The sequence below is a fragment of the Pelophylax lessonae genome, assembly GCF_965119305.1.
Source record: "Pelophylax lessonae genome assembly, chromosome: 9".
NCBI lineage: Eukaryota > Metazoa > Chordata > Amphibia > Anura > Ranidae > Pelophylax > Pelophylax lessonae.
Genome location: NC_138776.1, coordinates 54,454,303 through 54,470,005, shown reverse-complemented (window position 1 = coordinate 54,470,005; position 15,703 = coordinate 54,454,303). Strand labels below are relative to the sequence as shown.

General features: G+C 42.7%; 1 protein-coding gene across 1 annotated transcript in view; it reads right to left on the bottom strand.

The window, feature by feature from the left end:
• The window catches only part of ATRNL1 (attractin like 1), a 1,075,574-nt gene that overhangs the window by 328,242 nt on the left and 731,629 nt on the right, over window positions 1-15,703 (bottom strand). The window contains exon 26 of the mRNA XM_082267948.1: window positions 12,327-12,405. Within this exon, the coding sequence (XP_082124074.1) occupies window positions 12,327-12,405 (79 nt within the window). The remainder of the gene's footprint in view (window positions 1-12,326; window positions 12,406-15,703) is intronic.

Here is a 15,703-nt window from a genome sequence, read left to right as displayed (position 1 = left end):
ATCTCCTCATTCTGAACAGCTGAATGGTTTTCAACTTCCTGCTGGCTCTTTTTGCAGCCAACACCCTATAGTATCAGTGAACTTTTCAAAGCAGGTGGGAATGTGTCTCCTCTCAGTGACTACATTCCCAGATTTACCTGACTTCCTGTCACATACCCCCCCCTCTTGTTTCAACCCTAGGGTTGGGACACATATTTCCAGGCACGCATGTGTCAGGCACTGCTGACTCACTGATAAGCCTCCTATTATCCTCAAGCTTCCGGATGAAACTGTTTCTGTCATCTTCACTGACAGATTTCTCATAAATGCCACACAGTTTGTCTCTCATCTCATATACACATTCTTCAACTGCATTTTTGGCATAATTTTGCTCCTTCTCGTTTCTGTCATCTTCATTGACAGCTTTCTCATAAATGTCAGACAGCTTGTCCCTCATAACCGTCTGTCCAATCCACCATGGAGGACCGTGATCCATAGGCAACTCAATTGGGCTAGTCTTAATGTCTTCAACATTCTTAAGACGCCTCTCTCTGCAATCCATAAATGTTTTCCACAAAACTTTGAGAACCTTTGCTTCACTAAGCTTTGTTCCAAGTAGGGACTCTTGACATCCCTCTGTGACTTGAGTTGCCTCTCCATACAGCTGTACACAATCATTGACTTTTTGTTGTAAAAGGGAATGATCTTCCTTCTTGAGCTTTGCTTGCTCTAAGATGCTGTGCAGAGGATTTTCCAATTGAGACAACAGGCTGTCACACATTTCTTCAAAGTGACCCCTGTTCCTTTTCCCAGAGATATCAATATCATTCAAACATTTCATATTCATAGGCAGATCTGAAGCATTTGCACTCATCAACTTCTTAAACTTTTCGCCCTCCTGAGCGAGTCGCAGTAAAGGCCTACTATTTGATTTGATATTCAGTTTATATTTCTTGCCAAACTCTTCACAGAAGTAGCCAACCAGAACATCATCAACTTTCCTTCCACCAACATAGGGGTTAAAGGCAACAACACAGTTGAACCCAGCGATCTGGGTGGTATCCATTATAGACCTCCTCTCTGCATCAGTGAAGAAGCATGGAACTGCAACACATTCTTTTACAGGTTTCTTCAATGCACTTTCTGCTGAACTATTTGACCGCTCAAGGTCACCTAGTTCCTTTTCTCTATCTGAATTCCACATGGAATGTATTTCAAGATCACGATCAAATTTCTGCCACCTGTCTTTCACCAGTTCCATTTTGGAAATATTCCCTGAAAGGCACTTGAACTTAATTTGCTTCACGTTTTCATCAACAGCCTTAGTTTTCTCCACTAGGTGGCGTTTGCTTTTTTCTCCCAGATTTATATCACTTGCTTTAGTTTTCTCCGCTTTAGTTTTCTCCACTAGGTTTTCAGCCTGAACTGAGAAAACATCACATTTCTTACACAGCTCCTTTGTTTGCTGAAGTTTTTGAAGGAACGGTTTATTCCACAGGGGTGATTCAAGCCACATGTCATCACATTTCTGAGGCTCACTCAGGACAGACCCCAAAACACTGATCCTTTTAAAAACTGCATCAGGCACACTATCCCCTCTTTGGGACAGATCCTCTGTTGCCTGGAATTCCTCTTCCAGTTCCTGCAACGGAATCTTCATCTCTTCTACTTGCTGTTCTAAGGCTCGCTTAGACTTTTCTAGCTCCTGAACTCTTTTCACAACATCATCCTTGGAGCTGACCAATTCTTCCATTTCTGTACGCAGCTGTTTGTTAACACTTTCTAGTTCAGCCTTACACTCTAGAGCTTCCTCCAAAGAGCGAGCCAAGAACAGGGCTTTGCTCTCGTTATCACGCGCCTCCGCTTCTGCGCGGTCGCGTTCTTCTGCATATTTTGCAGACACAGTCTTCTCTTCACCAAGCATCTGATCAAACTTCTTTTTCACATCTTCAACACACTGTAATGAACCAACGCTTTCTTCCATGCGTTTTTTCATATCCGCTATCTGAGCTTGCAATGTTGCGACTTGCTCTGATAGGTTTTTCTTTGCTTCCGCCTCCTCTTTTAATTGTTCCAGGAAGCCATTTTTCTCATCTTCCATTTGTTTGAGCTTTGTGCTAAAACTCAGCCTTTGACACCTCTCTTCCTGTAAGAGTTCCTGCGTGTCTTGCAGCTGCGATTCCAAGATAGAAAAATCTTCCGCAATTTCTCTAGATTTCTCTAGCTGTCTGCTTGAGAAAGCCGATTTGTAACATTGTCCAACTCAACCTGCAGTCGGTTTGCCTTCTCTGACAGCTTAGCACACAATCGGTCACCTTCTGACACCTTGACTTGCGATTCCAGAAGCCGTGCCTCTACTTTTTCCCTCTTATGTTCACAATCTCCTTTTCCCTGCATAAGAGCTTTCACCTCATTGGCTAGCTTCTGGGAATGAGACTGTAATTCTGCCACACAGGCTTCTTTCTCCTTTAACTGCTGCTGGAAACGTTGGGCTTCACCTTTCCAACTTTCACAGTCTGCACGTAATTCATCTACCACATTGCTCAAAGTGGTGAGCTCATACACAGTACTCAGTAATTTAGCCTCTCTTTCACTTTTCTCGTTGTCGCTGAGAGACAATGTCGTTTTCAGAGCGACATTCTGTTCCTGCGACTCCTGCAGGTCTATTTTTGTAACTTCCAAACACTGAAGACTTTTTTCCCGCTGATTACGCAACTCCAACATTTCACACATACTTTGCTTCTGCAAAGTCTGAATTTCAATTTCCTTTTCCATGAGGATGGTATCTTTCTCCTTTATAGTGTCTTGACATTTTTGCAACTCGACCAAAAGAAGAGCAGTGGATTCTTCCCACTGTAACACATGAGACTTGAGTAGTTCATTCATTTCCTGCAAGTTTCTATGCTCCATTTTAAGCAATTCCAAGGCTTGTTCCTTTTCTTCCATTTTCCGTTGCAAGGCATCCAACTCAGCCCTGCACACATACTCGGTTTCCTCCAAACCGATGGCCTCCATTGGCTGCTGGCGTCTCTGTTTCCAGCCTGCCATGCTCTCTTGATGAGCCTTTTGTTGAGCTGCAAAGCTCTGCTGAAAATCCGCATTTGCCTGCTGTTGAGCTGCATTTGCTTGCTGTTGAGCTGCATTTGATATAATCAGATGTTTCAACATCTCCTCCATTTTGAGTTTACTTTTCATCTGAGCACACTGCGTCTCCATAGCGGTTTCATCAGTGTTGCTAGGGACAACAACCTTCCTCTTTAGTAGACTCTCTTTAGGCATGGATGGGGCTGGTTCAGACGGCAACATCCCCTCCATCCATAGAATCCGGTCTCTCATTTCATCTATCTTTGCATTCTTCAGGCGTTTTGAACGCCCCATCTTCAATAACTCCACAAACAAATTTTTCACAGTCCAGCAAAAATTTTTCAGACCACTGTCTCTTTAACACATGTAGTTTTTCTCTCTCTCTTGCAAGATCTCTTTTCCTGCACACACAGTTTGTGCAGTCACTTGCACCAGACACAACAAAGTTCATCAAATAATTTTGAGACCGCTGTCTCTTTAAAACACTTTTTTTTTTTTTTTTTCTGTCAGGATCTTCTCTCCTGCACACATAGATTGTGCAATCTCATGCACCAGATAAAGTTCATCAAACATTTGCACTTCCTTGCAGGGATCTCTGCTTATGCCCACTGCATACCTCCACCATATGTGAGGGATTAGCTCGGTGGCGGGTGTGGATGACCCCTTGGGGGGTGCGTTTTCACAGGGAAACAACCGATAAGTGCTTGAAAACAACAGTTTTATTTATTAGGTCAATTTTCTTCATACCAGTGCCAGCATCAAAAACAGCAAAATAAAATAAAAGACAAAATAAATCCTTGCCTCTGTGGACGGCTACCTACTCACTCTGGAACCTACCTAAGAAGTCTTCCCAACCTACTGTTGGGCCGACACTGCTGATCCTACAGCAGACACTCAAATGTCCATTTGTTTGCTTTTCACACAGCACAAACATTGTCCATTGAACATGTCCCTTTGTTTTCTTTCACACAGCACATGTTCATTTATAACAGGATCCTTTACTCTTCAGATTCTTCACATTGAACACAGTTCATTTAACAGGTCCCTTTACTCTTCACACTCTTCACATGGAACACTTTGTCTTCTCACCTTTGAGACGTCTTCACTCGTGGTTACCCTCCTTAGCTTCACATCGCTGTAGGGGGTCTTCTCCCATGCTCACCAGCTTGTCGGGAGGCACACATCCGACTGTCCCCCTCTCCCAGCCCACACGGCGACAGGAGGCAGCAGTCCTTCTCCCATGCCCACACGGCGTCGGGAGGTACACGTATGTCTGCCTTCCTCTCCCAGCCCACACGGCGACAGGAGGCAGCACTCAATAGATTTTCTCTGGACAAATTATAGAGGCCTTGATCTCCTCATTCTGAACAGCTGAATGGTTTTCAACTTCCTGCTGGCTCTTTTTGCAGCCAACACCCTATAGTATCAGTGAACTTTTCAAAGCAGGTGGGAATGTGTCTCCTCTCAGTGACTACATTCCCAGATTTACCTGACTTCCTGTCACACACTGCACATGCTCCCCTCCCCCTCTGAGGCAGCCTCTGCTTACCATTAGTTGGAAGCTGCTGTGGCCATGCCCCCGACCTGACTTCCTTCCTGCCCAGCAAAAAAAAAAAAAAAATTGTCAGGGGGCAGTGGGCCGCATTGCCTGAGGCTGCAGGTTGGACATGCCTGGTTTAGCCACTAGGCTAATTACCATTCACCCCCACATCACATTCTTATTTATTCTATTTGTTTTGGAGACATGCGCTGTTGGTAATATTTTTATTACTTTTATTTCATCCTTACCACTGTGGGTTGTCTACAGCAGCAGTCCCCCCTTTTTTCTATATACCTATTTATTTTTGGCACGAGTGTTCAACACATTATATATAAAATAAATGGGTACTAAAATTTATAGGTAAAGTTGGTCAATCTAGGGAATATCCGAATGCCTCTCAGGGGATCAAGAAGGTTTTTTTTCCCTTGCTGTAGCAAATTGGATCATGCTTTGCTGGGGTTTTTCACCTTCCTCTGGATCAACTGCGGGTATAGGATTGTGTTTATAGGATCGTATGGTTGAGTCTTCTTTACTGTTTTTTGTTTTTTTATTGGTTGAGCCGATCAGCGGGTACCACGGACTCGATGTTCGCTGGTTGTCCGCCGATTACAAACAAGGCAGACTGCCGTTCTGTCAGCGGGGAAGGCATTGATCCTGTGTTCCTGCAAAGCAGGAATATGCATCAATGCCTTCTACTAGTAAAAGCACCTCCCACACAGTGAGAAAACACTGACTAGGCAAACAGTTCACCCATTGATTGCCCCTGATGTTAACCCTTTCCTAGCCAACGTCATTAGTATAGTGAGAGTGCATATTTTTAGCACTGATCACTATTTTAGTATCACTGGTCCCCAAAAAGTGTTAAAAGTGTCTCAAATGTTTGCGGCAATTTCACAGTCCCGCTATAAGTTGCTGATTGCTGCCATTACTAGTAAAAACGAAAAAATCTCTCATAATTTGTAGACACTATAACTTTTGAGCAAAACCAATTGATATACACTTATTGGGATTTATTTTACCAAAAATATGTAGTAGCATATTGGCCTAAATTGAATCATTGAATATGTGTTATAGTAGAAAGTAAAAAATAATGTTTTTTTTTTTTTTTAAATGGTCGGTCTTTTTTAGTTCATAGAGCAAAAAAATAAAAATTGCAGAGGTGATCAAATACCACCAAAACAAAGCTCTATTTGTGAGAAAAAAATCATATAAATGTTGTTTGGGTACAGCGTTGCACGACAGGGAAATTGTCAGTTAAAGTAACGTAGTGCTGTATTGCATAAAATGGCCTGGTCATAAAGGGGGGTAAATCTCCTGGAGGTCAAGTGGTTAAACAAGCCGCTAGCAGGCTTCGCAGCCTTTCAACAAACTTCAAGAAGTTCTGAAGCCTGCTAGCAGCTTGTTTAAAGTAGAAATCAGCACTCCTAGTCTGCTGAACCGGCCAAATTTTTATCTATGTATGGCCTGTGTCCTGTCAGAATACCGCTACGGAAGTGATGTTCTGAGCCAAAAATGCTTACTGCGCATGCGCCATGCATTCCAACATGGCCGCTAAGCATTCCAATAGCTTTCCTAATGTGACAGAACAGGAAGGCGGCAGCCGACATCTTCTTACACCCAGCCAAGTCTTCAATTTCACACATTTTAGCACTAAACTCACCTTACTGTATATCCTCAAATACAAGATTCAAATGTTATTGATATACTATTATAGTATATAGAGTGACAAGCCTGCAGGCAGAAGGTGGCGATGGCCATCTTGGTACACCCCGCACTGCTCAGTCCAAAACTGATTTTATAGTGAAATAGACTATTTCACCTGGTCGCGGTGAAATAATCTTTTTTACTATATAAGGTGAGTTTACTGCTAAAATAAGTGTGACATTTAAGACTTGCTTGGATGTAAGAAGAAGTCCTCTGCTGCCTTCATATTCTGTCAGATTAGGGAACCTATTGAAATGCATAACGGCCATGTTGGAACGCATAGAGCATGCGCAGTAAGCAATTTTGTTCGCAATGTCACTTCCGTTGCATTTTCTGATGGGTAAAGGTGTTCTGATAGAACCCCGACTTAATCTAACAACATTTTTTTTTTTTTTTTTTCATTCAATAGGTTTTTATTGAGTTTTTACATAAGCAAATATTAGAACAAATATAACAGGAATTACAGTCTTTCAACAGGTTCCAATGCATGTACACAGATAAATGAACTATAACATAGAGGAATCAGGTATAACCAAAGCGTTACAGGTTGTAAAGAGGTATGGCAAGTGAAAAAAGAATAGCACTATATAACTTAAAGTTGACATCAGTTATGTTTTTGTCTGGGAGTAGAATAGGAGTGAGAATCTCCACCGTTCCGGGCCTAGAACCCTAAGGAGCATTGTCACTAGGTCCGGTCGAAGGGAGCACCCCCACTATCCTTATGGCTATTAGGCAGGTATTATTATTTCAAGAGAGTCTTAATGCCTGATTTAGATAGGGCCAGCTTTCCCAGGACTTTTGGAATTTTTTATATGACAGGGAATTGATTGCTAGAGATTTCTCTAGGAGATAATTGTCATTAACAAGAGATATTACTTCAGGTAGATTGGTAGTGGTAGTAGATCTCCAATTGCGGAGAATAAGGGTCCTGGCTGCTAACAGTATGTGAGTTACCATTTGTCTATGGCTGTGAGGGTATATGTCAATGTTAATATTTAATATTGCCAGTTCTGGATTTGGGGGAGAAAATACTCCTGTGCATGAGGAAATACACTGGAATATTTTATGCCAAAAACTCGTGAGGGATGCGCAGCCCCACAGGATGTGATGCAGGGTACCTGTTTTGCCACATTCCCTCCAGCAGAGTGAGGGTATTGACGGCGCCATCTTGGCCAGCCTGTATGGTGTGTAATACCATCTGTTGATAATTTTAATTGTAGTTTCCCAGTGATTAGTGCATTTAGAAAATTTATATATAGAGCACAGTGCTGTATGCCACTGTTTGAAGGTAAGATTTAGCTTCAGATCTTTCTCCCATTTAGGCATATTTACCATTTTCTCGGAGGTTGTATCACTTGTTAGGATATTATAGAAGGTAGTTATACCTTTATTGGCCGGGGGGTTTGATACCAGGAAGTTCCATGTGGTTAGATTAACATGGGTGGAGGTAAGGGAGTGTTTCCCAAGTAGAAAAAGTATTCTTGATAGGGTCAAGGATGTGTCGGGCGGTAGCTTAAATTCTGACATTATGTCTTCTCTGTTTTTGAGACCTAGGGGTGACCAGAGTTGTGAGATTTGCGTTAGTCCTAGGGTTTTTAATTTGGAGACATTCAGATTACTGTATATAGTCGTGAGGATAGAAAGTGGTAGGTTGTGAATGTCAGTAGGTATGGCTCTTGGTTCTATTTTGTTTACTGTTCTCCAGGCTTGGAGAGAAGCCTTAACCGTAGGTGGCAGTTTGGCTAAGTTCCATGGGATCCAAAGGTCTCTTAGCAGCATTAGGTTAAGGTTAGAGGTAGGTACTAGGTATTTTTCGATTCCTGACCAAAGGGGAGTATCGTCACGGGGGGTCCAGTGTTTAAGCTGGTCGAGTCTAGTGGCCCAGTAATAAGCGGAAATATCTGGTAGTCCCGCTCCTCCTTGGTGTTTATGGTTTGTGAGTATATTATATGCAACTCTTGCTTTTTTACCCAGCCATAGAAATTTCCTCAATGTGGCTACAAGAGTGTGTAATTGTGTTTTGGTGAATGGGACAGGGAGGGCTCGGAATAGGTAGAGGATTTGTGGTAAGATGTTCATCTTAATAGCAGAGATTCTAGCCCCCCAGGATAAGTTTAGGGTAGCTATCCTTTCTAATTCAGATGTTAGCTTTTGTCTAAGGGGGCCTAAATTATTTTTAACAAGATCTGTGGTTTTGGAGGTAATATAAATCCCCAGGTACGAAATCTTGTCTGCAGTCCAGGGAAAGGGACAGGTGTTGATTAAGGTTTGTTTAGTTTCAGGAGATACTCCTAGGTCAAGGATTATCGATTTCGTGATGTTAATTTTGTAAAATGAAATTTTACTAAATTTAGTCAAAGTTTGGTATGCAGCGGGTAGAGAGATTTCGGGTTTTGTCATCATTAATATAATGTCATCTGCAAATAAATTTATTTTATGGTCATAACCATCAATTTTAAAGCCATGAACATGTCCGTCAGAGCGTAGGGCTGCAGCAATCTAACAACATTTAAAAAAATATATCTAAAAAAACTTTGAAGGGACAATAAGCACCCTTTAATAAATGTTGCAGGGGAGCATGTAAGTGTCAGTGGATTAAAGCTGCCTGAAGGTGGAAATTTCTATTCATCCTCCACTTCCAAACAAGGCGCATTATATAGGTTAAAGCAAACATCCGCCGTCACAGGTGTGTACGAGGAGACACTTGTACTAACAACATTATGGCATACTTGGGTTACCGATGTACCACATGGCACTGCGCCCCCTATCCTCTCCTGGGGGTTGTTGGGCACAGCAGCGGGCAGCTTGTCTGCGTGTCGCAGACGATCCCTTAGCGTGCGTACACCTGTCAGTACATCTGCCATATGTACCAGCTCACAGATCAAACGTCTGCTTTCCATTTCAGAGACAAGAGCTGCCCGTAATTACGGCAGAGATTATGCAGCTGCCCAGCAACACAGCAAACAAACTCCGGGACATGGTGACAACCTCCTAAGCAAGTCAAAGCATGTGGCATCCGCTCACCTAGGGCGACACTGTGGACTTGATTTACTAAGGCATATGTGTGTAAGATCACGTGTAAATTCTGCACCAACATCCAAATTCTTTGCTCACAGAATGTTTTATTTGTCTGCAATGTCAGCCAATACCCACAGGGCTGCAGTTAGAAATCGTGGGGCCCCGTACAGACTACCTGGCAAGGCCCCCCAAGAAAATATTAAAGATATATTTAGCTAAAATTACAACAAAATCCCTATTAGCAGACACAAATATAACATAACTCACATAATTCCTGCTAAATCTAAAAAAAAAAAAAAAAAACTACTATAAAAAAGAAGATGAGATGAGAAAAATATACAGGCTGGGCAGTTGGAGCTCAGAGATCAGAGAGACAGAGAGAGAGAAACAAAGTTACAATTTACAAATAAACTCCTGAGCAGAGATAACATTAGAGCCAGTGCTGGGAGGGGGGGCCCACACAAGGGAGGGGGATTAGTGAGGGACAACTAACTGTCTCTTTCTCAGCAGATAAAAGCTGATAGCAGGGAGAGGGACAGATCAGATTCAGGTGCTGGAGGAAGATTTCTGTATTTGTTGTCCATCACTAATCCCCCTCTCTGTGTGGGCCCCCCTGTGTGCTCGGGCCCCCTCACAAGAGGGCTGGTGGTCCCCCCCTATCAGCGGCCCTGAATACCCACACAGCATACAACCACATTCGTGGAAATTTAGTAACGAGGATTCTTTGCTATACAATGTATGCACCAGGACCCGACTGTATGCCAGCCAAACCGCACTGTGCCTGAAATAAAAATGTTTTTTTTATCTGTGGTTTTTGGGTCTATTTAACTGCTATGGTCAATTTAAGCTGCACATACCATAGAGGAATAAAAGGATACTTGGTGCGCTCAGCTATCGGTAAAGGAAACTGAGAAACAAAAAACTTTTATTAACAGTGAACTGTATACATGAGGGTACTGTACTATGGATGTGTAGGCCCTTGAGTAGCAGTCAGTGTAGAAGATTCTATATGCTGATGCTTGGAATAGAGATTCCAGTGGTTAAAACTTTTACACTCACTAATATATGGGTTCTTGATATGCCTTTTAATGCATGCATATTGAGCTGTTGCAGCTCTTTTATTTCATTTCCTTGGAATGGACTGTGGGTGTGTGCACACAGAGCAGTGCACATGACTGCAACTAACATACACTAAATTGCTAGAGTCCCCTGAAGACATGCAATTGCATGAAACACATTGGACGGAGCTATAGGTGCTGACGTCACGCAGCCTCTTCTGGTTCTGGTATTGGTGGCCATCTTAGTAAGTGTCATTCTCTTTCTTTCATTACTGCTTCATGTGGATGAGATAGCAAATTATTTTAAAGCAGTTTTATATGTAGTTTTAAGGGATGGCTGTTTACCATTTACGTAATAAAATACCACACTGTATATCAACTTCTGTAGCTCCATGTGGTTGTGTTCCCTCTAGACCAGTGATGGCAAACCTTGGCACTCCTGATGTTTTGGAAATACATTAACCATGATGCTCACCTACACTGCAGATTGCATGAGCATCATGGGAAATGTAGTTCTAAAACATCTGGGGTGCCAAGGTTCGCCATCAATGCTCTAGACCAGGGGTCTCCAAACTATGGCCCTCCAGTTGTTCAGGAACTACAATTCCCATCATGCCTAGTCATATCTGTGAATGTCAGAGTTTTACAATGCCTCATGGGATGTGTAGTTCCACAACAGCTGGAGGGCCGTAGTTTGAGGATCCCTGCTCTAGACATTACCAAAGTGGCTGACGGCTGCCCCCTTCTGGGGAGGAGTGTCAAAACAAGGGATCATCACTTATGGAGTCCATAAAGACATGGATGAGCGGATTTGGGGTGGAGGAACTTAGCTGGCATGACCTCAACCCGATAGAACACCTTTGGGGTGAATTAGAGCAGAGAATGCGAGCCAGGCCTTCTTGTCCAACATCAGTGCCTGACCTCACAAATGTGCTTCTGGTAGAATGGTCAAACATTTCCATAGACACACTCCTAAACCTTCTCAAAAGAGTTGAAACTGATATAGCTGCAAAGGGTGGGCCAGCTCAATATTGAACCCTATGGACCAAGACTGGGATGCCATTAAAGTTCATGTGTGAGTAAAGGCAGGAGTCCCAATACTTTTGGTAATATAATGTACATACATTTTGTTTGTTTGTTTTTTTGCACAATTTTACAAATTGCACTTTAATGGTCATTTTTTTTTAAAGTGGCACTTTATATTTTCCGTTTTAACTAATAAACACTGCTTGGACTGAACAAATGGAAATGAGGGGAAAAGGTACATTACAAGAAGACACAGAAAAACACAGTAAGAAACAATTTTAGATTACAGGACCATTAGGCAGTGGAGGTGCACGGATGACGGTGCCTCACGCTACACACTTAGGTTTCATCAGGACTCTAGGTTATATCCACTAGTGATGTAGGGGCCACAGGATGTAATGGGGAATGCAGGCATTGGACACACCTGGAAGCAATGGATGTAGAGCTCTCCGTAGCTCTGCAATGGACTGAAGTTTAGAGGAACGAGGGGTGAGATAGGTAAGCAATAAAGTTAAAATGGAACTCCAGGCAAAACAAATATTGTCTAAATACAAGCAGAAGACATCTTAGTATCCTTTGCATATTTCCTCTATATATGAGCGGTAATCCAGTTTGAAACAACTGCTGTACTTTGCCACTGTAGAGCTTCCTGTAATAAAGACCGGTCACTGCTGCTCCCTTTCCTTGTGCAGGGGGACTGGTCTTGTCTCCGCCCCCTTCTGGAGTTTTCTGCAGGCAGCCTGTAGTGGGTGTGGCCTTCTGGGCCCATCCCACAGCTCTGTTTTATGTACAGTACATATCTACAATCGTACGTTATGCCTGCTTTTGTTCATTTCACTTTGCAAATCAGTCACATTGTAACTTTACACAACAGAACAATGTTTTACGGGTAAAAGAAAAGTCAAAAAGAGACAGACCTCTCTCCGCCGCGAGGCCCAGCATGTCTGTTTAATCTTCCAAACCACCGCAGCCACCAGCAAGAGCGACAGGAAACAGCTAAAGAGAGATAATCAGATAAGAGATGAAAATATTACACTAAGATCCAACAAAACAATCACTGAGGACAAACATTAAAGCAGAAGTAAACCCAATCACTTAAATCTCATGTATTCTTTAACATGTTAAAGTCACTTCAGAAGAAATTTTCAAATTTTTATTTAAATCTGCAGCTTTCATTCAAAAAATCTCTGGTGATCCTGCCATGAAGGTCCTTGTTCAGGCACTTCCTGTTATAAGGTGACACTGTTCTTTAGCTTTTAAATAAAGAAAGGAGCGAAGAGAATACAAGAGGTGTTTGTTTACAAATTTGGTCACATAAAACATCCAACGTGTTTCAGGGGCCAGACACACCCACCCTTCATCAGGGATTAAAAAAATGAGATAACCACTTTGGTGGACTCAAAGGGATTAGTAATCAAGCAGACCTATAATAGGACTGACTTGAAACCTTCATGTCCCATAGCTGATCATATCGACACAGCAATAGTACGTTAGGAGGTTTAAGGTCTGTCTTACTACAGATCTGCCTAATTGCTAGTCCCTTTGAGTCCACCAAAAACCCTATTTCTTTTTTTTTTTTTGTAGGCTCTGATGAAGATGGAGTGTTTTCGGCCCTGAAATGTGTTGGACATTACATGTGATCAAATTTTGGAGAAATAAAAGCATCTTGGACTTCCTTATCTTTTTGTTTTGGTTCTTTTTTCCATATTATTATGGTATGGTAAGCTGTTATGCATGGGAGCCGCCTGACCACAGTCAGTGAACTGGGATGAAAGTTTCCTTTTGCTTTTAAAGTCCCAGCAGTTTTTGAAAATGTGTCTCTGGAACACTCTATCCTGGTCTCCCAACTGTGCTCTTGTGTTGTCACCCTGTCACATATACATACTAGATTACCAAAAGTATTGTGACACCTGCCTTTACAAGCACATGAACTTTATTGGCATCCCAGTCTTAGTCCGAAGGGTTCAATTCGGAGCTGGCCCACGCTTTGCAGCTATATACCAGGTTTAACTCTTTTGAGAAGGTTTAGGAGTGTGTCTATGGGAATGTTTGACCATTCTTCGAAAAGCGCATTTGTGAGGTCACTGATGTGGATGGGCAGGCCTGACTCGCAGTCTGCGTTTGAATCCATCCAAAAGGTGTTCTGTCGGGTTGAGATCAGACAAGTTCCTCCCCCCAAACTGTGTTTATGGACCTTGCTTTATGCACTGGTCCAAATCATTAGGTGGAGGGGGGATTATGGTGTGGGGTTGTTTTTCAGGGGTTGGGTTTGGCCCCTTAATTCCAGTGAAGGGAACTCTTATGGCATCAGTATACCAAGACATTTTGGACAATTTCATGCTCCCAACTTTGTGGGAACAGTTTGGGGATGGCCTCTTGTTGTTCCAACATGACTTCGCACCAGTGCACAAACAAGATCCATATAGACATGGATAAGCGAGTTTGAAGTGGAGGAACTTGAACCCCTGAAAAACAACCTCACACCATAATACCCCCTCCACCAAATGATTTGGACCAGTGCACAAAGTAAGGTCCATACAGACATGAATGACTTTGGGGTGGAGAAACTTGAGTGGCCTGCACAGAGTCCTGACCTCAACCTGATAGAACACCTTTGGGATGAATTTGAGCAGAGACTGTGAGCCAGGCCTTCTCTCCAACATCAGTGCCTGACCTCACAAATGTGTTTCTGGAAGAATGGTCAAACATTCCCATAGACACATTCCTAAACCTTGTGGACAGCCTTCCCAGAAGAGTTGAAGCTGTTATAGCTACAAAGAGTGGGCCAACTCAATATTGAACCCTACGGACTAAGACTGGGATGCCATTAAAGTTTATGTGCGTGTAAAGGCAGGCGTCCCAACACTTTTGGTAATATAGTTGGGCTTCTGATACAAGTTACTGTTTCACTATCACTACACAGCCATTAACCATTGTTGTCACCATCAAGGAACCCACACTGAGGAATGCAATGCAGAGAGCATGTAGACATGAAGTGGCTACAAAGGAGCTGCAGGAGATCAGCCCTACAAGGATGTACCAAAGAATGAATAAAAAAATCAAAATAAAGATTATATTTAAATAAAAAATATATATATTTATGATACACATTGCACAGGACAAACTAGTTGTTTCTACAGTAAAGTGGTTCAAAGGCAAAACATTTTTTACTCTAATGCAAGGAATGCACTAGGGTAAAAAAATGTCCAAGTAATTGTATCACCCCTAACCTCCCTAAATACTTACCTACCAATCCAGCGCTGTGCCAGTCTGCAGCAGTTGTGGTCTGAGTTTCTCTCCTCACAGGATACAATGGCAGCAGCAGGAACCATTGGCTCCTACTGCCATCAATCAAATCCTGTGAGGAGGGAGCAGGAGCGGGGCCAAAGCACAATGTTTGTGTCTATGGATGCACACAGCTCAGCTCGAGAGCCAGCCCGCAAGTCTATTCCCATAGCAAGTGGTTTGCTATGAGGTAGACACAGAAAAGGAGGAGTGGACTATGCTGGCGGGGGACCCCAGAGGAGGAGGTTTGGGGCCATACCATTGCACAGAGCAGGTAACTATAACATATTTTCTTTTTTCATGGATTTTTGACTTACTGTAAAATCCTTTTCTCTGAAGTTCATTGACAGACGCAGCTCCATGTTCTTCTTGACCATTAGGTTATGCTGCCCCCTACAGGAGTAGGACACTAGGCAGGAAACATCTTTACCACACCTATGGGGCAGTCCCTGCAGGCATACACCCACTCACTCTGGTATAAAATTCAGTTTTGTTGCAAGCAGTGTCAGAAGTAAAAAACTCCATACCACTCAGAAACAGAGGGGTGGGTGCTGCATCTGTCAATGAACTTCAGAGAAGAGGATTTTACGGTAAGTCAAAAATCCAGTTTTCTCTATTGTTCATTGACAGATGCAGCTCCATATTCTTCTTGACCATTGGGATGTCCCAAAGCAGTATTTGCATGAGGGGTGGGAAAACAAGGCAGAAAAGAACATAATTCCCCAAAGGCTATACTTAGCCAACCAGTGAACATAGAGCTCAACCAGAAACAACTGGAGCTCACCTAGAAAACATACACCCTCAAAGAGAATATTTTCTCTTTTAAACAGCAGCCTGCAAAACCTTACAGCCATAAGAAGCATGCGAGGATGCCAACACATCTACTTTGTGGAATTTTGTGAATGTGTGCAGGGACGACCAAGTTGCCGCCTTGCAAACTTGCATTACTGACACCTGATGGCGAAAAGCCCAAGAGGCACTCAGTGCCCTAGTAGAATGTGCCTTCACA